At 37.7% G+C, this 22,439-nt stretch overlaps 10 protein-coding genes across 10 annotated transcripts; 4 read left to right on the top strand and 6 right to left on the bottom strand.

Annotated features, from left to right (window-relative positions):
• Positions 1-16: 16 nt before the first annotated feature.
• Positions 17-868, bottom strand: LST7 (Lst7p; the record flags this gene model as incomplete). Its single annotated transcript, XM_448417.1, has 1 exon — positions 17-868. The coding sequence occupies one exon, from the start codon at positions 866-868 to the stop codon at positions 17-19; it is 852 nt and encodes a 283-aa protein (XP_448417.1).
• Positions 869-1,668: 800 nt separating this feature from the next.
• Positions 1,669-2,754, top strand: PEF1 (Pef1p; the record flags this gene model as incomplete). The annotated part of the gene is made up of 1 exon (XM_448418.1): positions 1,669-2,754. The coding sequence occupies one exon, from the start codon at positions 1,669-1,671 to the stop codon at positions 2,752-2,754; it is 1,086 nt and encodes a 361-aa protein (XP_448418.1).
• Positions 2,755-3,211: 457 nt separating this feature from the next.
• Positions 3,212-4,525, top strand: SPR3 (septin SPR3; the record flags this gene model as incomplete). Its single annotated transcript, XM_448419.1, has 1 exon — positions 3,212-4,525. The coding sequence occupies one exon, from the start codon at positions 3,212-3,214 to the stop codon at positions 4,523-4,525; it is 1,314 nt and encodes a 437-aa protein (XP_448419.1).
• Positions 4,526-5,957: 1,432 nt separating this feature from the next.
• On the top strand, positions 5,958-6,884 carry ERG25 (methylsterol monooxygenase; the record flags this gene model as incomplete). Its single annotated transcript, XM_448420.1, has 1 exon — positions 5,958-6,884. The coding sequence occupies one exon, from the start codon at positions 5,958-5,960 to the stop codon at positions 6,882-6,884; it is 927 nt and encodes a 308-aa protein (XP_448420.1).
• A 426-nt stretch (positions 6,885-7,310) lies between these two features.
• Positions 7,311-11,351, bottom strand: ADE6 (phosphoribosylformylglycinamidine synthase; the record flags this gene model as incomplete). Its single annotated transcript, XM_448421.1, has 1 exon — positions 7,311-11,351. The coding sequence occupies one exon, from the start codon at positions 11,349-11,351 to the stop codon at positions 7,311-7,313; it is 4,041 nt and encodes a 1,346-aa protein (XP_448421.1).
• Positions 11,352-12,113: 762 nt separating this feature from the next.
• On the bottom strand, positions 12,114-13,067 carry COX18 (membrane insertase COX18; the record flags this gene model as incomplete). The annotated part of the gene is made up of 1 exon (XM_448422.1): positions 12,114-13,067. One exon carries the CDS (start codon positions 13,065-13,067, stop codon positions 12,114-12,116), a length of 954 nt encoding a protein of 317 aa, XP_448422.1.
• A 385-nt stretch (positions 13,068-13,452) lies between these two features.
• SPT4 (transcription elongation factor SPT4) lies at positions 13,453-13,761 on the bottom strand (the record flags this gene model as incomplete). The annotated part of the gene is made up of 1 exon (XM_448423.1): positions 13,453-13,761. One exon carries the CDS (start codon positions 13,759-13,761, stop codon positions 13,453-13,455), a length of 309 nt encoding a protein of 102 aa, XP_448423.1.
• A 397-nt stretch (positions 13,762-14,158) lies between these two features.
• Positions 14,159-16,021, bottom strand: GVI51_K04411 (uncharacterized protein; the record flags this gene model as incomplete). The annotated part of the gene is made up of 1 exon (XM_448424.1): positions 14,159-16,021. The coding sequence occupies one exon, from the start codon at positions 16,019-16,021 to the stop codon at positions 14,159-14,161; it is 1,863 nt and encodes a 620-aa protein (XP_448424.1).
• Positions 16,022-18,519: 2,498 nt separating this feature from the next.
• GVI51_K04433 (40S ribosomal protein uS8) lies at positions 18,520-19,684 on the top strand (the record flags this gene model as incomplete). The annotated part of the gene is made up of 2 exons (XM_448425.1): positions 18,520-18,652; positions 19,425-19,684. 2 exons carry the CDS (start codon positions 18,520-18,522, stop codon positions 19,682-19,684), a joined length of 393 nt encoding a protein of 130 aa, XP_448425.1.
• A 364-nt stretch (positions 19,685-20,048) lies between these two features.
• GVI51_K04455 (allantoate permease family MFS transporter) lies at positions 20,049-21,878 on the bottom strand (the record flags this gene model as incomplete). The annotated part of the gene is made up of 1 exon (XM_448426.1): positions 20,049-21,878. The coding sequence occupies one exon, from the start codon at positions 21,876-21,878 to the stop codon at positions 20,049-20,051; it is 1,830 nt and encodes a 609-aa protein (XP_448426.1).
• Between the last annotated feature and the right edge of the window lie 561 nt (positions 21,879-22,439).

Consider the following 22,439-nt stretch of genomic DNA (forward strand, 5'->3'; position numbering starts at 1 on the left):
TTAAATGTTGATAACGCTAAGAAGCATGTTTTGATCTCTCTTTTATGACAGAAGATTGATCGGCCCTTTGTAACTTAGAGCAGAGAGTATCTATCATGTATGTATTCCATTTGTGTATTCGTAAAAATGTGAATTTATCATTTGTCAATTCTGATAGATTGCGTGCACATTTGCCTTTATTTGCTCTTAAGTAGTTGCCAATATCTTGTGTGAAATTTTTCTGTAAGTCATGATTGCTTTCTAATCCATCATTATTTTGAGCATGTTTTTCCTTGATTGCATTGATCATCATTGAAAACCCGCCTACTATGAAGTGCCAATGAGCTGCAATTAATCCCATCGCATTCGTTTCATCGACAGATTCAATCGTTAAAATAAGGCAGTATCTTCTCTCGTTTCCTCTGGCATTAGGATCATGTAGTTTAAAGCCCATTACTAAATTCAGACCCTTACTTTCATCATAGAAAACAGAAGGTGAGCCATCATATATCATTGTCTCTTCTGAAAATGCCTTTCGTATCATTGATGTAAGTAATTGGTACCTAATAGCTGAGTATTGAGAGGACACAAAGGATTTTTCGCCAAGTTTTGACCTGATAGATCTTGGTACATTTGAAGCAGGGAGCAGGGTATTTTCACTGATTGTGTCAGTTGTGGATACCTCTGCTTCTGTATCGACATCGGCTCCATTTTCATCGCTACCGTCACAATCTGGTATTTTAACCATGCATGACTCACAGTATGATTCAGTTGGGTAATCTGGCAGTAATAGCTCATTACCTGAGTTCCCTATTTCTCCTTCCTGTGTTACAATTATTATAGTTGGTCCGTGAATATCACAAAAATGCCCTAATGAAATGAGAATCATAATGTTGCTAGCTAAACCTTTGCAGAATAATACAATTCCATAAATGAAACTCAAAAAGGTAAGGTAGTTAATTAAATCAAATAATAAGGCACCTTCTCGGCTATTATCAAAAGAAACAGGTTTTCCTGCACAGCATTTACCTAGCGAGTCCTAGTCGGAGTTCAACGCTTAAAGTATTCTGAGAACTAGACCTGTTCTAGATAATTTTTCACTATCAAAGGCGACGTTAAATTGGTCTAAACGAGTGTAAAAGGAACTAAAGATATAGCTTCAGTTGGTTAAGTTATGGTTGTTATAAAATATAAAATGTTTGGTGGTTCTTTTATTATACTACTAATTCGTAAATCAGCTCAAATCAAGGGCAGTGTTTTTTTCCACATGCGTGAATTTAGTTAAGTGAAAAAAAAAATCAAAATAATATTAGTGATGAGCACAACAACTGAAAGGCAAAATAGGTCTCCACCTCGAGCTTTAAACACTTTTATCGTTTCATCACTTTCGAGACAATTTAACTCAGAGAATTGAAGTTGCTAAGGCTCACGAACTGCTATTTGGTTTTGGCATCACTAGTGACAGTTGATCAGCAGTCTGTTCAGGTGATAAATTTAGCAGCTACAGTGATCATAGACAGTTAAGATCAAGGCTATATATTAGCTGTATATCCAATTTTTGTTTATTGTGATTATTGTGACAATAGTTTACCGAAAATCAATAGTAATATTTTAGGAAATTTGTGTATGAGGCTTAGAGCAGACTTAAAATAGAATAGTGATTTTGACTGCCATAGGGACGAGAGGAATATGTGTGCAAGGAAGTTAAAGTATGCGGCAGGTGATGACTTGCTCTTATATGCAACACCAAAAGAGGCCATGCAAAATACAAAAAGGAATGAGGAAGACAAAAAACCTAGAGTGAGGAAGCCTAATGTTAGGACTCCTTCAGAGCCTGGTATGGGTCAGCCGATGCCCACTGGGAGATCTTCAGGAGACTATGTTCATGGTGCTTCATATGTACCGAAACATCAGTCGTTATCACAACCACAACTACAACAGATGCCGATCCCAAATGCATATTCATCCTCCAAGACAAGACCAATACCACAGCAAATGATAGGAAATCCGGTACAAAATTTGAGAGGTAACAACTATGGCGGACAAGGAAGGATAGTGTCATCTCCACCGGCAATGGTTCCACCATCCGCTGCCATGCAGAGAGCTCAGGCCCAGGTGTCACATACACCGCCTAGAATAGCTAATAAGTCACCAGAAGTTGCACAAAATGCGATGCTTTCTCGAACAAAAGGGGCATTGCGAGATTCATCCCAAACATTGAGTGAAGAGGATGCCAAGGATACGAGAATAGCAATTCAACTATTTCATAACCATGATGTGCGAGGAAAGGAAAGGCTAACTGCAGAAGAGTTGCAAAATCTTCTACAGAATGATGATAATACACATTTTTGTATATCGGCTGTGGATGCACTAATAAATCTGTTTGGTGCCACTCGATTTGGGACAGTTAATGAATCAGAGTTTATCTCTTTATATAAGAGGGTGAAGAAATGGAGGAAGATATATGTGGATAATGATATTAATGGCTCATACACGATCACAATGAGCGAGTTTCACAACTCCCTACAGGAATTAGGTTATATGGTACCAGTTGAGGTAAGTGAAAAGCTCTTCGATCAGTATGCAGAGTTTATAAATCCTGCAAATAATGCGAAGGAGTTGAAGTTTGACAAGTTCGTCGAAGCTCTGGTTTGGTTAATGAGATTGACTAAATTGTTCAGAAAATTTGATAAAAACCAAGATGGTGTAGCACACATACAATATAAAGAATTCATTGACGTGACATTATATCTAGGTCGGTTCTTACCCCACTAATTCAGAGCTTTGCATTTTATTTTCGGGATTTCTATTCAGGCTCTGCTAAACATTAGTATCATCTAACAAATACAAGTATAGTACAGCTAGAAGAAGAACATTAATTGCATATTTATATACAGAAATCAAATTCATTCATAAATCATCCATAGTAACTAGAATATATGAGCTATTTGTCATGCGCTATCTAAACTGCTTGCGTTCAAAGGTGAGTGCGTCAAACTTTGTGTCATCAGTAACTTAGTATAAGCAGGCGGCTAATTATCAAATTGGGAAATGAGTCGACTTACATATAAATAAAAAAACAAATTGAGCATATTGAAAAACAATTGTTGATTATAATACTAGTGGTTTCTAGAATAAGTAATATACATGAAGATTCTGACGACTTTATTATATCTGATTACAATTCTGTATATTGGGACATATTGACTTAAGAATTGGTTTATCTAAAGTAATGATAGATGATAACAGTTATGAATTAGATAGTCTGGATTATCTAAATGATGCTAGCTTTGTTCTGTTTGGTGAAGGGCAAATATTCAAAGAGGACAGAAGAGTAAAACCGGCTCAGGATGTGCAAAGGAGGAAGATGCTTTTTGAAGAACTTGACATTGGATTATCAATGATTCTTGGTCAAATAGATAAAAGATATGCTCGAGAGGGGATGATATTCAATCTGATGGTAGCTGGACGGAGCGGGGTAGGGAAAACAACATTTATTAATTCATTATTTGAAACGGAACTTATTCCTCCTACCCAACATCAAGAACATGGATCTTTGCCATTAGAGAATTATCATTTTTTGTTACAAAATCATGATGGAAGTGTAAATCTAAAATTGCAAATAGTTGATACTCCTGGATATGCAAATAAAATCAACAATAATTATTGCTGGGTACCTTTAATAAACTACCTTGATGAACAAATGACTCGATATGTTTTTCAAGAAGAGCAACCATATAGAGAAGAAGAGAAGAGAGATAGCCGTGTCCATTGCTGTCTGTATTTCATTGAAGCTTGTGACACACAGTTGCATCCAATTGATATTATTAGCATGAGGGAATTGTCATCGCGGTGCAACTTGATACCTGTTTTATCGAAGAGCGATTATCTGACAGAAGCCGAATTAACCGCGGTAAAACAAAGGGTTAAAGATGTTATAAGATTACAAAATATAAAAATTTGCAGGTTTTTCCAATCCAGAGACAAAACTAAAGAAGTATATGGTAATGTCCCATATTGTGTCAAAATTCAATCTATGGTATACCATTGGCAAAAAAATGTTATTAGACCACTTGAATTTAAGACTAGTTTCGACAAGTTACAATTCAATGAACTAAGGGACCTCATATTTGGAGAAACGTGCACAGAATTTGTAGAAAGTACTGAAACATACTATGAAAGGTGTCGACAATATTTACTTGAGTACCGGATTAAGAACGCCAGAGACGATGTGGAGAATAATACTGATCTGCGCGGCCTACAAGAATATTTGCTATACCACTCTGTGGCAAAGAGTAGAGTAGATGAAGAGATGACTGTATTCACAAATCCGACATATCTCGACAAAGTCTCGGCTCTGAAACAAAAATACACTGAGAGGTTAATAGCCGAAGATGGAGTATTTGACAAATGGGTGGAAAGATTAGCAAGAACCCAGAAAAATTTCAACCTCGAGATTAAGAATCTTCAATCGCAAATCAACGCCATTAAAGAAACAACAAAAGTCAGAAGCACAAGTAATGCTACATTGGTGCAAGAGATGTAGCATATAAAAACAAGAATAAAATATAGCTGTATAATTAGCGTCCTTCTCTATATCAATGTTTGATTCATTCAGCAAAAAGCCCTAATTTCTCTGATCGTAAGCCCTTGAAATAACCGTATCTTGATACGACACAAGACACAAATTTTTTTAATTTTTTTTCAATTTCCTTCTTGAAAGGGCTTCATCTGAAATTAGTATATAAAGAGCAGACTTGTCCAGAATTTGAGGTATTGTGTTGCTTATTACATTTATTTGAAAGTAGGTGGCCAAACCGTACATGGCGAAGAAAGAACGAGGAAGGATGTTTTATTGGTAATCAGGAGATCTAAGAGAATATTCCTTCTTCGAAACGTCTTCAAGATGTTTTTTTTTCTGTAATCGATATTTTCTAGTTATTTTGCAACTTTTTTTTCTACAATGATGACACTCATATTTTGTTACCTATTTTTTCTGGCATCTCTAATGCTAGAGCAGCGACGTTTAAGTACTTTCCTGCTCGATGAATATAAACAAATGACTACAAGACTGACACTTGAAAAATAACTAGAACATATTGAAGTAATCTTGGTAGATGTATCGGCTTTCCGATGTCTTGGTATAAGCACAATGGTGATGTAAACGAATTTTTTTTTAGTCAAACGATGCTTTTGTTAGCTCCGATAAGCTTATACCAGCATCGCACTTATAGCTGTCCGCAATGCAAGTTTTTCTTTTGCAACTCATTGTCAAATATTGCAAGATATCGTAAGTCCCTATAGTCCTATAGTCCCTATAGTCCCTATAGTTCCAAAGCACTAAATCAAGAATCACTCGTAACGTTTTACAGTCGTTTACTACTGGGTCCTTTTACGAGCAGGTCGCTCACAAATAATAAACGAGTGTGTTGCTAGAGACTAAACGAATGACTTGATCCCACTTTGCTCGTGCACGTCTTGCCTCACTGCTTCCCCCTACTGCAGAATCCACATATCCATTACATCCAGAAACCCACAAAATCCAGAACCCAGAACTAACTCAACTCTCGTAACCTTCGAGGAAGCTTGTTGATATCACCTCGTCCACATAAGTGTCGCACCCTCTGTCCGATCATTCCGTCGGGTTTAAATAAGAAAAAAAGACAAAGCAAGAAAGGCTAGGATGGGCTCGAAGTAGCAGTGATTCTCATTACAAAGACAAGCAAAAAAAAATTGAAAAAATTGAAAAAATTGAAAAAAAGAAAGCTGAAGGATCTAACGGTTGATGGTCGTTTAACTTCTCAAATAATGGGCTTAAAGAATTTTCCTTTACAAGTCTTCTACCTCGTTTGTAGTAATTGTAGGAAAAAAACTATATAAACTTGATAAGATAAGAATTTGGTAAACAGGATATCTATTCTTCTTTCTCACATTTAGAGCCTTAGACAAAACAACAAGCCTTAACAAAAAAGAAAACTATGTCTGCCGTTTTCAACAACGCTACATTGACGGACTTGGTCCGCGAAGACACTTACTTCAAGACCTTGGCCAACATCGGTAAGTTTCAACCACAGTTGAACTTTATGGAGCAATACTGGGCTGCTTGGTACACTTACATGAACAACGATGTTCTAGCCACCGGTCTAATGTTCTTCCTATTGCACGAGTTCATGTACTTCTTCAGATGTCTGCCATGGTTCATCATTGACCAAATCCCATACTTCAGAAAGTGGAAGTTGCAACCAACCAAGATTCCTTCCACCAAGGAACAACTATACTGTTTGAAGGCCGTCCTGCTGTCCCACTTCTTGGTCGAGGCCATCCCAATCTGGACTTTCCACCCAATGTGTGAAAAACTAGGTATCACCGTCGAAGTCCCATTCCCTTCAATCAAGAAAATGTCCCTAGAGATCGCTCTGTTCTTCGTTTTGGAAGACATGTGGCACTACTGGGCCCACAGGCTATTCCACTACGGTGTCTTCTACAAGTACATCCACAAGCAACACCACCGTTACGCTGCCCCATTCGGTCTATCCGCTGAGTACGCTCACCCATTGGAAACTATGTCTCTAGGTTTCGGTACCGTCGGTATGCCAATCCTATACGTCATGTACACTGGTAACTTGCATTTGTTCACCTTATGTGTATGGATTACCTTGAGACTGTTCCAAGCCGTCGACTCTCACTCCGGTTACGACTTCCCATGGTCCTTGAACAAGTTCTTGCCTTTCTGGGCCGGTGCCGAACACCACGACTTGCACCACCACTACTTCATCGGTAACTACGCTTCTTCTTTCAGATGGTGGGATTACTGTCTGGACACCGAATCTGGTCCAGAAGCTAAGGTCGCCAGAGAAGAAAGAATGAAGTCCAAGGCTGAACAAAAGGCTAAGAAGACCAATTGATTTGCTCTCTTCTAGACTCGGACTACATATCACTATACTTTTTTTTCACTAACTCGCTTTCATTTGATTTTGTTTTTTTCAATAACAAACAGAATTAACCAATTATTATGTGACGTTTAAAGAATTTAAAGAAGAAAGAAAAAAATAAAGAAAGACACATTACTCCTTTTTTTTTAGCACTAATTTTTTTTTCTATTCTTTTACTTCTCTTTCCTTTTATTGATGTAACGCAAACCCCCCATTCACACAACTCATTTTAACTTATTACTTTTCATAGATTTGTTTTTTTCTTTCTCTAGTACTTATTTTTTTATAAACATTTGTTAAAAAAATAATAAACTCAATATTTATTTCAGAATTACTTTACTATCTTATTAACATCTAATCTAATATACAAATTAATAACGCTCTTCGAAATGGTAGTACTTAACCGACCCATTTTCTGGCGTTTCTGAACAGTCTGATCCATGGACCATAACCCTTCCACTCGCCAAACTTGCCCTCTGGGTACCACGAGTTGGCCTCCAATCTGCAAACTCTCTCAGGGTGAGGCATCATAGCCAACACTCTGCCGTTTGGCGATCTGATACCAGCAATACCGTTCACCGAACCGTTAGGGTTGTATGGGAACCTCTGGGTGACATTGCCATAATTGTCAACATATCTGATAGATCCAAGGTCGCCAGATTCGAATTTTTGCAAAGCACCATCGTTGGCAAACTTGGCTCTACCTTCACCATGAGCAACTGCAATTGGGAACTTAGAACCGCCCATACCGTTTAGGAAGACGCTCTTCTCGTTGCCGGTCTCATCAGTGATCTCAACCATACAGACACGAGCCTCGTATTGTTCGCTGAAGTTTCTCTCCATGGTTGGCCAGTTCTCGCAACCGGGGATTAAATCCTTCAATCTGGTCAAAAATTGACAACCATTACAAGCACCAAAGGCAAAAGTATCTTCTCTCTCTTGGAAAAACTTAACAAACTGTTGGCGGACACCCTCGTGATATAACACAGACTTGGCCCAACCAGCACCAGCACCTAAGACATCACCATAGGAGAACCCACCGCAAGCAGCAAGACCAACAAAGTCATCTAAATGGACCCTGCCATCGATTAAATCGGTCATGGTAACATCAACTGAGTTGAAACCAGCTTGTTGGAAGCACCATGCCATTTCCATCTGACCATTGACACCTTGTTCTCTCAAAATAGCAACCTTAGGTCTAATAGTATTCAAAGTCTTTGGGATTTCAAGATCATCACTTGGGTCAAAAGTTAATGTATAGTGTAGACCTGGGTCCTTGTCATCTAGTATATTGGCAAATTCTTCATCGGCGTACTTTGGATTATCTCTTAGCCTTTGCATTTGGTAAGAAGTGCTACTCCATACTTGTTGTAGCTTACCTCTGGTGTCTTCGAAAATAACACTGTCATTGGCATCAGCAATCTTGATTTGTTGAGAATTGAAGTCAGGGGAACCAACAATTTCAATGTACTCGTCGGTCACATTGTGTTTGGACAGTATTTGTTGGAAGGTTTCAAGCTTGGAGGCTGAGATTTGGAAGACAGCTCCTAATTCCTCACTAAATAATGACTTGAATACAGCATCATCTTGAACTGGAATCTTGACATTCAGACCACATCTGGAAGCAAATGCCATTTCAAGAAGGGTGACCAGTAAACCACCATCAGAGACATCATGGTAGGCTTGAACAATATCACTGTTATGCAGTTCTATGATAGCTTCTAGAAGACCTCTTAGGGTTCTGTTGTCATGGACAGTTGGTGATGAGTCACCAACTTGGTTAAAAACTTGTAGTAGAGCACTGCCACCCAATGATTTTTCTTTCTTTGCGGCCAAGTCAACTAATACCAAAACTGAGTCAGAGTCCTTCTTCAATAATGGAGTCCATGTCTTAGAAGTATCAGACACTGGGGAGAAAGCAGTGATGTTTAGAGAAAGAGGAGCAGTTACTTCCTTGTCATCCCATTTCATCTTCATTGACATGGAGTCTTTACCTACAGGAATAGAAACGCCCAATTCTGGGCATAGGTCTAAACCAATTGCTTGAACAGCCTCATAAAGCTTTGATCCTTCACCTTGATGAGAAGCAGGAGACATCCAATTAGCTGAAAGTTTTACATGTTTTAATGATTTGACATCGGCTGCAAATAAGTTCAGCAATGATTCGGCAACAGATAATTTAGCTGAAGCAGCAGCAGAGATTAGTGCGTTGACAGGTCTTTCACCCATAGCCAAAGCCTCACCTGTCTTACAAATAGAGTCACCAAGAGATGTGTTTGTGACACCTACATCAGCTACTGGAACTTGCCATGGTCCCACAAATTGGTCTCTGTCGATTAAACCGGTCACTGATCTATCACCGATAGTGATCAAGAAAGATTTAGAAGCGACAGATGGAAGGTTTAAAACTCTCTTAACTGCTTCATCCAAGGATGGGATCACCTTAAGATCAGCAGTTGGTAGCTTCAATGGCTCAGTTTTAGCTTCTCTTGACATCTTTGGAGGTTTTCCGAATAGAATTGACATATCTAGATTAATTGGTGTCGTTTCCAAAAAGGAATCCTCAACTAATAGACGGTTTTCAGAAGTAGCAAAACCAACAACAGCGTAAGGAGCCCTTTCTCTCTTACAAATTTCTTCGAAGATTGGAAGATCTTTTTGACTACATCCAAGGACATATCTTTCTTGAGACTCGTTACACCAAATTTCCATTGGAGACATGCCCGGTTCTAATGTTAAAACTCTTCTAACATCAAATTTAGCACCTAGACCACTATCGTGAACTAATTCTGGTAGAGCATTCGATAAACCACCTGCACCGACATCGTGAATAGATTGGATTGGGTTAGCATCCCCTAGGGAAACACATGCATCAATAACCTGTTGACAACGACGCTCCATCTCAGGGTTACCTCTTTGAACAGATGCAAAGTCTAGTTCGGCAGAACCTTCACCAGAGGCAACTGATGAAGCCGCACCACCACCAAGACCGATTAGCATAGATTCACCACCTAACACAATGATTGGAGATCCGGCGGTAATTGGCTTGTTCTTTAGCGCAAATTTTGGTCTTACCGTACCTAGACCACCAGCAATCATGATTGGCTTATGGAAACCTCTGATTTCTTCTTTATTTTGGGTGTTCTTAACCTTTGTTGTTAGAGTTCTGAAATAACCGTTGATACATGGTCTACCGAATTCATTGTTGAATGCAGCAGAACCCAAAGGAGCTTCGATCATTATATCAAGAGAAGATGCAATGTGAGATGGTTTTCCAATATCCAACTCCCATGGTTGCTTATGGCCTGGAATTAGTAAATCACTGACAGAGAAACCACTCAAACCACATTTGGTCTTAGAACCTCTACCAGTGGCACCTTCGTCTCTGATTTCACCACCAGAACCAGTAGCAGCACCTGGGAAAGGTGATACGGCAGTTGGGTGGTTGTGTGTCTCGACTTTGATTAGCATAGGAATAGTTTCCTTCGTAGCCTTCCATTCTTTGGTTGTAGAGTCTGGGGCAAAGAAGAAACCTTGGTTTTCTGTGTCCACAACAGCAGCGTTGTCGGAGTATGCGCTGATGATGTAGTCTGGGGTAGTCTTGTGAGTGTTTCTGATCATCTGAAACAATGATAGATCCTTCTTTAAACCATCAATGGTCCAGTCAGCATTGAAAATCTTGTGACGACAATGTTCTGAGTTGACTTGAGCAAACATGAACAATTCAACATCTGTTGGGTCTCTCTTTAGCACTTCAACGAAAACGTGTACTAAGTAGTCAATTTCGCCTGCATCAAGGGCCAAGCCTAGATCTTTATTAGTCTTTTGTAAAAGTTCCTTTGGAGAGCCTGTAGCTTCATCGGATACCAATGGGAACGTAGTAATGTCCTTTGGCAACTCAAAATGGAACAGAGCGCTCATAGGAGGAATCTCGTTGATGTACAACGTCTGGGTCATTCTGTCGAAGACAGACTTTAGGGATAGTTCGTTTAAGTGGTCAGCGATTGGGAAACCAGGTATAACTTTGATTAGCAGAGCTACACCTCTTTCTATCTTCTTGATGCTGTGATCTAGACCACAAACAGCCGCAATGTTAGTGGCTTTGGAAGCCCATGGAGAGACAGTACCAGCTCTTGGCAAGATTCTGATCAGGTAAGTGTCGTCTCCGAGGTCACTGCCAACTTTGTCCTCCTTTATAGCGTCGAATAGCTGCTTGGAGTACTCGTCGTTCTGGGTATCCAAGGGAGAATCGTAAGTCAACAGTACTTCCAAGACATTCTTCTGTTCCGCGCTCAATTCAGTCAGGACTTGAGCATAGTGGATATAGCAAGAACGCACCACTTTGATAGAGTTGCTGCCGGTAACATTGTTGATATCCTGGATCAAGTTCTCCACCCTGAATGGGGACAAAGCTTGTGGACCAGGTTGTACAAAAGCCATCTTTCGTGTCAGTGTTTGTACTGTTTTCTATAAGTGTCAGTGGTTCCAATGGAAGTTACAGAGACCCTTCTCTTAAAAAGATATTCCAAAAAAAAAGATAGCGTAGATCACTATTTTCAAGCACTTTTGTAATGATTACCAAGTTTTTATATCTAAGTACTTATTTTACACTACAATACATCTCAAAGAAAAAACATCTTGACAACCTCAGTGTTCTGGAGAAACCAACTTTACCAAAACATTGGCTCCAATTTATACTTTTCACTACAAAGAAATGACTTCCCAGAAGTCACCATTCCAGCTCTTTTATATTGCTTAATTAATTGTTACACCGAACAATATTGATTTCTTGCAATTCTGTTAAATTAGCAATGCTTCTTGTGAACTCATCGCAACTTTGTCCTTCGAGTTGTTTACCAACTTGCCAGTGAGAGAAGGGAAGTCATCCTTTCTCAGCCAGTATAACTCGTGTAGCAAGCTGAACTGCAGTAGAAAGTAGCGTACGGGCTGGTGGGGCAAGCATGTGGATTATGCCTTTAACGTTTCTTTTTTTTTGCAATCTTCATTGAAGTGTGCGGTGTTTTCTGAGCGCAAGATGCCTTTTTCTTAATATTGCTATTGCTTTTACTGTAGCCCTTGACTCCATCCACGTTGGGTGTGATGTTGGGCACAGTGAGTAATATACTTCTTAACATACAGGTTACTAACGGTACTGTGAGCTTGGCAGTAGGAGCTTTTCTCTTATACATTCTATTTACATGTTTACCGCTGGTACGGCCACAGCCAGTTCAAGAATATGTTCTGTAGCAAGGAGTACAGCTGTGAGCTGATCCAGTACAGGGACAGCAGCAAGGCGGTTTGTGATGAGAAGCCCATCATGAACACAGTACCTATTCTTGTCACGTTCAGGATAGTTTGTATCCCCAGTTGAAGTCTGCTGTTGTCTGCACGTAGTTTCAGTCCCAGGTTCTTCGCTGAGTCGCCTTGGATCACTTTGCCGTTGTACTCCACGTTGAGCATCGACAATGTGCCCAGCACTAATGGTACCGCAAACGGGTAGGCCTCTAGTGGTTCGCTGAGGTATAAGTTCTCGTCTATCCCCACGGAGCTGAGCCAGCCGTTGTTGTACAGTTTCTCACGGAGCGGGTTCTCTGTGAGTGTTCTGATGCCCATGGATACGGTGACCCATAGAGGTATTTGCACCAATGGCAACACAGCGTTCTTCCACATCTGCACGCCATACTTCTTGAACAACAATTTCTGACGCTTACGGGTCTCCTTTACCGCCAATAACGTAATTTGTTCGGGTGTTAGATTCTCAGCACTCAGACCACCTACAGGTTTCGCAATTGTAATATCACTACCACTCTCTAATCTCTTCTCCTTCGCACTCTTGCTCGTAACAGCTAGTCTCATCTTGACAATAGACGATATAGGTGCCACTAGCTTCCTCAACTCTTGTTGCTTGACTATCCGTCGCCTTTGCCATATACTTAACGGCAACGTAAACACCGTCCTCAAGGCAAACGTAGTCACCGGTATTAGCACTACCCAATGAATTCCTGATACATCATGCAACGTCGTGAAGGTATCGGCTATGGTCTGAAATGTAGATATACTTCTCCTCGAGCTGGGACGGAAATATGGCTGATTACCTAGTATGTGCCTTTTCGGTATCTGGCTGAAGCCTCTCGGCACAATGGTAGATCTCAACATTTATACGTACTCCCTCTAGTCTTCTTTCCCCTTGTGATGTGATACAGATCTGATTGTAAACTGTTGCTTAAACTGAGTCCTTCATTCGACTCTAGTTAGATTTCCTTAAATCGCAAATTTCACTCGGGCGACAAAGCGCACTGCTTGCCTTCCGCATTGTTGTTAATAACCATAGTAAAAAAATATATATATAGGTTCTTATTCGTGATTATATAGTACAAAAGTAAGTTGTTTGGCCCACGTATTGTGTAGCATGCGTTATTCTCCTTCTCAGTTCTTGACAATATCAATCCGGAATGTAACTGGGGACAAATTGCAAAATGTAATTCCTTTTACCATCAAATCATTATGTTGGTATGTATAAACTAGAGTTCTTTCCCGTTCTCTACTCAACTTGACTACCATCTCTTGGCTTGTAGTGTGGCAGCAACTCAACCACTTCTGGTGGAAGTCTACCATCAACTTTCACTGCGTACATGCCTGGTATATTTGCATCGACGCTCAGCCATTTGGCAACCCATGATTTAGTAGGTTTACACATACCAACTAGACCTTCAAAAGACGGCGACGTGCATTCCATGGTCGAAACACCAGCTTCTTCAAATATACCTTGACAGTTAGGACACCCCACTCTACCAAACTCGTTCGTGGTCTGCACTATTCCACAAAGCATGCATGCTCTCTCACTAGACATTATTAATTTGTGTTGACTTGCCCTTCACTATTTGATAGAGTTTGGGATTTAAACCTTGAAAAGTTGCCAGATATCCGGTCCTCTTCATTTAGCCATGCCTGCTAGCGATTCCTGACGTTATACTCTTGACTTTTGTCAAACTGAAAAATTACACGTGAAACGTGATATACTTGCATCGTGACTGTACCGCAATGATATATTAGAACAGACAATAGCATAGATAACTTCTTCAACAATAAGCTCCGTATATCTTAGAACTGTTACTATATATATATATATTAAAAAGAGAAAATTTATCGTATAAATATAAATAAAAATAAAAATAGAAATAGAAACGGTTGCATCTTATTCCATCTAATCTTGAAAGATAATTCTGTGGTCTCGGTCATATGGTCTATTATTTGACGAAGAAGTAACCATCTTCTTCCCGCATATGTTCGTTAACAAACGCTGGAGGATTTTCACCTTTAGAACTATCATACAAAATAATACCATTATCGAGGGCATGCTTCTTTTCGTTGTTCTTGTAAAAGAAAAGAACTACAAATGTCCATAGACCGTAAAGAATACTGAATACCAAACTAACTGTATAACCGGTCTTATACCTTGGTGAATCTACGGTTTTCCAAGCTAACATTGGGATCCAAGCGTGAGATGACTGTGAAAACATGTAATTGCAGATCCACGACATGGCCTTGATTTGAGGATCAAACCTTAGAAAATCGTTAATAAATGTCCATAAACAAGCAGATGCTCCAATACAGAAATAAGAGATCAAAAATGCAAACCATTTGGTGCTCTCTGCAACATCCCATTTCATCAGTATACCACAAGATATACAGTTCATCGCTTGTGCAAATACCATAAAGAACCATTTGCTACGAAATAGATCTGATCCCAACGCGCAAACAGTAATATAAATGAATCCTAGACAAGCGGGCAAAGCACTCAAATTGTTAACTTTGACAATGGAATAGTTTGGATTGGATTTTAACCATTGGGTATAAGAACCTGTGTAAATAGTCATCACATTCCAAGAAAGCATGTCAAAAATGGCTAATATCCAGAAAGTTGGATTAAATAGGACCTTTTTCCAAAGTGCAGGTTTGTATAACGGAACTAGCTTTGACTTATCAACACCGTCTGTAATGTTGTTTCTTCTGTTTCTGGCTCTTGCAATCCTAATCTCTTCATCAGTCAAAAATAGAGAGTAGCACTTAGATGGGATACCAGGAATCAGAAAGAAACCCATGATAGCAGTCGGAATAGAAATCGCAATAGCATCAATTAGGAACATCCATCTCCAACCAGCCAACCCACATACACCATCCAAACTTTTGAAGATTTTTGCTTGTAATAAACCAGAGGTTACACTTCCTAATAATTGACCATAACTGAACAGCAGTACTCTAGAGGTTAGTTCATCAGGCGCATACCAGCTTCCAAAAATGTATTGAGAGACTGGATAGTAAGCTGCACCAAATGAGCCAACCATAAATCTGTAACCTTGCATTTCTTTTAGGGTCTTCGCTCTGAAACAAGCCAAAGTAAAGGCGGACCATCCTAAATCCATGAAAGGCAATAAATAGTGAGGTGGTACTCTTGGCATTAAATACATAAAAGGAATTTGGAAAACAATTTGGCCAATTGTGGAAATAGTTGAAGTGTAAACATAATCATTGCCGCCCATATGTAAATCTTCTTTCATATTGGAGACGTAGGCATTTACATAGTTTGCAGAATCAACAGATCTGGTCCAACTGACAACTAAAAAGTAGAAGCCAATCAAGAAGTCAATTTTATAAAGCAGGCGTCTCTCAGCCTTTGACTTTGTTGCATGATTTGGGTAGAGGAATTCATACCACCGTCGAGATTTCCTGTATTCTTTGTTGAACCTATATTCGTATTCGTAAAAGAAATTCCATTTTGATCTCTTAGCCTCGTCTCTAAGTTCATAAGGCATATCTTTTTTCAAGTTTATGTGCTTCGCATTATAGCCAGCATTATCACTTTCTGAGTCACTGCAATCTTCAATATCCGATTCTACTGTGTATTCTATTTGGGTCTTTTTAACGTTATTTAGACCATGGGTATTTTGCTCTTTATCATTGTCATCCTTCTTTGCTACAACTTCGGTACCTATTTCTTCAACAGATGATAAGTCAGATGCAACCGAAGTTGTGCTAGATACATCATCCATTTCTTCAGGAAGAATTCTAACTGTTGGAATTACTTTTTTCAATACCTTAGAGATGCTCATCTTTTTCCTGATGATTCGAGTAATTAATGTTATGATCTGTTTTGGTTGTTGTGCTAATACAGCAGGAATAATGTCTTAATGTATACTTTTTTGGGCTGAATAGAAACAATTCTAATAGTAGAAATAGCTATTTTGGATGGAATAGTATTGGAATATACAGTCCTTTTATACCTCAAAATTTTAGATTTGGAAGACACCAAAACTTCAATACATCACAAATAAATTTAAAACTTAACGCGCGCTATACCATGGATGTATAGTAAATACATAAGTCTAATTTTTTGTAAACAACACCAAAAATTGTTATTTATTTTTTATTGTGTTTGGGAGTTTTTTGGTGTTTATGGTTCTAATTTAGTGGTAAATGTGTCAAAAAGCAACTTAGGATATTGAAGGCTTCATTGCAAATATCAAGAAAAACTTTCTTTTTCGCATTAGGCACAGCAGTCTTAGAGCTAATGTGGTGAAGAAATATGCGGAATCCTTTTAATAATCAGGAAAGCCATTGCTGGGGTGTCTCTGGAGGGAAAATAAAGCAACACTACTCCATTGTCCATTGTTTTTGGAATTTACGAGCTCTTAACCCCACCTCCACTAATTTGAGTAATTTAATGATACCAGGGAAAATAAGTATGGTAAAGCAATTACCTAATTTGGGTAAATGAGCAGTTTAAAGGTACGAGCATATCAGATTCGTAAATAGAAAAATTTTAAGGGTGTATGCAAACCAGAGTACTGTGTTGGATCAGAGAAGCTATTAGTTTAGTAAAGTTCTTCAAAGCATGTATAATATGCACAATTGTGGGTCCTAAGTTTCTTTTTTGTATAAATGTACCTTTAAAATCCAAACTCACACCCCATCATCTATGAAAAAGAAAGAATAAACCTAAGATCCCATTGTTTCAAAAAATTAAAGGACAATGGGAAGAAATGCTGTCAATATAATGGGATTCCACTAATTACTATTCCTATAATGATCAAAATGTAAACAAACGCGAAAGTAAGGAGAAACGAAAACAAACATCGATGGAATAATAAAACACGTGAGAAACGTAACTATAGCAAATTTAGTATCTTGGAATTTTGTGCTGACAATAACAAGTAGAACCTTTTATTGTAGTAATTCAACCAGTACTGTATACCCAAACAAAAAAAAATAGACTGGTCTAATATTCATTCATGGGGTGCTTGTTAAAACACTAAATCGAAATCTAGGGTAATGCACAGAATTACCCTATTGTAACCGGCCTCCGTCTTCTTTTAATACAGGCAGTTATAGATAAATTCAGTCGATGAGCATGGGTTTCAGAATCATAAGAAAAAACTGTAGGCTAATCAATTCTAAAATTATCCACACATTGTTGAGGAATGACAATAACGGTTTGGTTTTGTTATTGGTAGAAAAATGTGAAGCCACCAGCCTAAACGCTGCACTTGAGAGTCTAGATAATAATTATGGGTGATAATAACATGTTATAATGAAAAATTCTCAGATATTTCTGGTTATCCCCTGCTCAAGCGTGATATGAACAAGAGTTATATACTACATTTCTTGTATTACAAAAAAGAGCTCCCTCACACATATAGATATAGAAGTATCCGGGTAAAGTTGACTATTTTTCTTGACTCATCGTATATAAATATATTTCACATGCTCTGACGTGAATTAGTATATAGTGATTGAGAAGTATACGTAATTAGTGATAGACTCAGAACTTTTCTTGAAGAAAAAAAATTTTTCAATTGAAATCCGTTTGAAGAAAAACTATAAATACAGAACAAAAGATAACTGAAATTTTCTAGGACTCCTCTCACAAATAATTAATATTTTTCTCAATTGCAGAGTATCATACCATTACGCTATCGCAACACTCACATTCAAAATATAAGTATGTGTTAATTGTAAGAATTGCACTAGTGAGTGCATTTCGTATGGATAGTGGAAATGCAGCGAGGTTGGTATGGGTCGTTGGTTTCTTTCAATATGACGATATTCACAACAGAATCAGAGTTTTAATAGATATGCCGGGTACGTGGGTGTCTTTCCCTTCCATGGAATGTTGACAATGTTAGGAACAAAAGAAGTAAGTATTCTGTTTCTGGTGAAACAGAGTATTCTTACGTCGGTATATCCTCTGATACCTTTGTATTGTGAATTTATAAAGTGTCGATGATCAAAACTGCAGGCATTTTCAAAGAGAGATGCTTCAGAAAAGTTTTGTTTTGTGGACGCAGATCCTTCAGATCCTTTCAATAGGATACCTGTAGGGTTTTATTGTCATTATAAAGTTCCAATAGAATCTTATACTTAATCTAATCGCTCAACTCCATGAATCATAGTAACTTGAAATTATTTTCAAGACGCATTTTGATTTTTTTTTATTAATTCTTTTGTAATACTAACTTTTTGTTTCTTTCATTCCACCCTGACTTATTCTTTATAAAGAATGTTTTTTGCTGCGAAGAGAGAGTGCTTTCTGTGTTACAGATATTGAACAATGACTAGATCTTCTGTTTTGGCTGATGCTTTGAACGCTATTAACAACGCTGAAAAGACCGGTAAGCGTCAAGTTTTGATTAGACCTTCTTCCAAGGTTATCATCAAGTTCTTGCAAGTTATGCAAAGACATGGTATGTGATTTTGATTATTTGGATTTCCAAACATAAAAAGGCAATCAATGGTTAAATGGTATCATTAATATAACACAGAGTACTTCAGTAGCAATCTAAGAATAATGGGGGATAGATTATGAAGAAGATTAACTGTTGGTAATAATAATTCATCGGAGTGGAATTGATCTTGTTTCCTTTTTTCATTTTGGCTGTTCTAGCTGATGGGGTATTTAACTACAATTCAAATTGCAAAATTGAGGAAAATATTGGCTTTTTTTGTATAAAAACCCGGTCTGATAACTGGATGGCGTGATCGGATAGTATCGAGGTTGTTCTTGTTGGTCAAACAACAATTTCAATCTGTTTGTTGATATTAGACTTATATCTTACAGGTATAAGTTTCAGTCCCATACTGTCTTTTAATTGACCGGAATAATAATGATTAATTTCACGTGGAATCGAATTCTTACACGGTATTGACAGACTTTTAAAGTCAGACTTGTTTTCTACCGTTTACTTTTCCTCTACATATGCCTTCTTTCCTCTAATGTTTCGAATTGTGTTTTACCCTTTATAAAGGTCAAATTTTTCACATTTTATCATTCTATTCCTTTGAATGCACCTTCCGCAGTAAAATTCTTCATGAACGTCTCTCTTATTTTTTAGTAGAAGCTACACTAAGCGTTTGTGTTCTTGCATATGATCGTTAACCTGAATGTCCCAGCAATAAACAAGTTGCTTATACTAACAATTTTTCTGATATCTATTCGATATCGTACAATATTTGTAGGTTACATTGGTGAATTTGAATACATTGACGACCACAGATCTGGTAAGATTGTCGTTCAATTAAATGGTAGATTGAACAAGTGTGGTGTTATTTCTCCAAGATTCAACGTCAAGATTGGTGACATTGAAAAGTGGACTGCCAACTTGCTACCAGCTAGACAATTCGGTTACGTTATTTTGACTACTTCTGCTGGTATTATGGACCATGAAGAAGCTAGAAGAAAGCACGTTTCTGGTAAGATTTTGGGTTTCGTCTACTAATCAAATCAGCGCATGAATATCCCTTTATGTCTTATTTGTTTCGTAAATAAATTGTAATAACTTTATCATGTGAAATCCGTTTCATTTCTTTATTTTTGTGTATTATTTTAGGTAAAAGAATATAAAACATTCAGGTTAATCTCTAAATTTGAATTCATATTTTTTTAAATATTTACTGTGAGTAAGTATGAGAAAAACCATATTGGAATACAAAACATGTAATCCATCTTTAAAAAATAAAAATAATAGTCACAAAATATAAAATGAGTTAAAAGTAGTAAGATATCAATATTTTGATATAGATTACATAAAATAAAGCATTTAAAAACAGAATCAAAGTACAAAACTTTCTCAAAACACAATTTTATTCACAGTCTTCTTTGACATAGTAGTAACCATTCTTCAAAACCATATCGGTTTCCACAAATGTTGGAGGACTTTCCCCCTTAGAACTGTTGTAAAGGATAATACCATTACCTAAAGCGTTCTTTTTCTCATTGCGTTTGTAGAAAAATAACACAACAAATGTCCACAGACCATAAATTGCACTGAATATTAAACTAGCGATATAACCTGTCTTGAATCTTGGGGCGTCTACTGTCTTCCAAGTAAGTGTCGGAATCCAGGCATAGGTAGATTGAGAAATTGAATATATTGCAATCCAGGTAATTGCCTTAACTTGTGGGTCATGTCTCAAGAAATCATTAATAAATGACCATAAACATGGCGATGCAGCAACACTAAAGTATGTGATCAAGAAAGCAAACCATTTTGTCGAACTAGCAACATCCCACTTAATTAAAATTGCACATGATATACAGTTCATGCATTGTGAAAATACCATAAATGGCCATTTGTTCCTGAAAAGATCTGAACCAAAGGCACAGAAGAAAACAAATGCAAAACCGAGACATGCCGGCAACACAGATAAATTATTAACTTTTTCAATAGAATAGCTTGTATTGGATTTTAGCCATAATGTGTAGGATCCACTGTATGCTGTCATATTGTTCCAAGAGCAAAGATCAAAGATGACTAGTACCCAAAATGTTGGTGTGAAAAAAACTTTTTTCCACACTTTCCAGGACCAAATATGAGGAAGCTTTGACCTATCGACACCATCAACAATTTGGTTCCTCTTATTTCTAGCTCTAGCAATTCTTATTTCCTCATCTGTCAGGAACAGAGAGTAGCATTTTGAGGGGATACCAGGAATCACAAAAAATCCCAAAATGGCAGTTGGAATGGAGATAGCAATAGCATCAATTAAAAACATCCATCTCCATCCAGCCAATCCATGTACCCCATTTAAACTCTTGAAAATTCTGGCCTGGAGTAAACCGGAGGTAACACTACCTAACAATTGCCCACAGAAAAATAAACAAACTCTTGAACTGATTTCATCAGGGGCATACCAACAACCCATAAGATATTGTGCAACGGGATAGTACGCAGCACCAAAAGAACTTAAGATAAACCTGTATGCTCTCAGCTCAGGTAATGATTTGGCCCTATAGCAGGCAAATGTGAACCACGACCAACCGAAGTCCATAATTGGCAAGACATAATGGGCTGGAAATCTTGGTAGAATATAAATGAACGGCAATTGAAACACAATGGACCCAACATTAGCAATTGTAGACGTATAAATGTAATCATTACCCTTGAAATGAAGATCCTCCTTCATGTGAGACACATAAGCGTTGGTGTAGTTACTGCTGTCAACAGATCTTGACCAATTAACGATTAAGAAATACAATGCAACAATGATGTCAAGCTTGTAAAGTAACCTCCTCTCTGCTTTGCTTTGAGAGATATGATTTGGATATAGAAACTCATACCACTTTCTTGACTTTCTATACTCTTTGTTCAATCTGTATTCATATTCATCAAAAAACTTCCAGCGAGACTTGTTAGCCTCATCTCTGAGTTCATATGGAATACCCTTTTGTAGTTTAACAGAGCCATGGGCTGAGTTAATTGGTAAAGACGACTTCCCGTTTGCGTTGTTAGAAGAAGTATCAACAGCATAGACCACATGAGATTCATGATATTTATCATCATCAATCGATTTTGAATCATCATGATGAATGTGTTCCTCAATAGAACTATTGTTGTCACTTGAGACATCACCTTCAAGATCTTCAGGTAATACTCTCAAGTGAGGGATGAATTTCTTCCACTTGATTCCCATTATTGATATAATATAGTTTATTTCCTATGATACGGTACTTTTTTATGAATATTAAATTTTGTTTCAGATTTGAATATGGAAAAGGAAATGAATTGAATGAGGTATAAAGGTAAATTCTGGTCCCAATTTATACCTTTTATAATTGTAAATTTTTTGCAATGAATTATGACCAATATTCAACAAAATCGATACTCTTATGCGCAACCAATCAATATATCGATGAAAAATTTTCACAAGCAAACTCTTATGATCTTATTCTCACTTATTGTTTTTTCACAAGTTGTTTATAACACTTGTATTGTAAGGCGATAGCACTTGTATATTGGCTAATGACTAAAATATCTTAGACAAAACTAATCATATATCTAAGACTGCCAAAACAACAAGAAGTTATTATCTAGTAATAACTCTCTTATAAGTCCTGTTGAGAAAGATACAATTTAGCAACTATCTTATTGGAGTAACCTTGAGTCACAACGCTGTGATTCTCTTTAGTTCCTGAATGAGCACCGTTGTCGGACGATAATATCCATTATCAGTGAACTGACACATCAGAATACA

Source organism: Nakaseomyces glabratus, chromosome K (genome assembly GCF_010111755.1).
Source record: "Nakaseomyces glabratus chromosome K, complete sequence".
Lineage (NCBI taxonomy): Eukaryota > Fungi > Ascomycota > Saccharomycetes > Saccharomycetales > Saccharomycetaceae > Nakaseomyces > Nakaseomyces glabratus.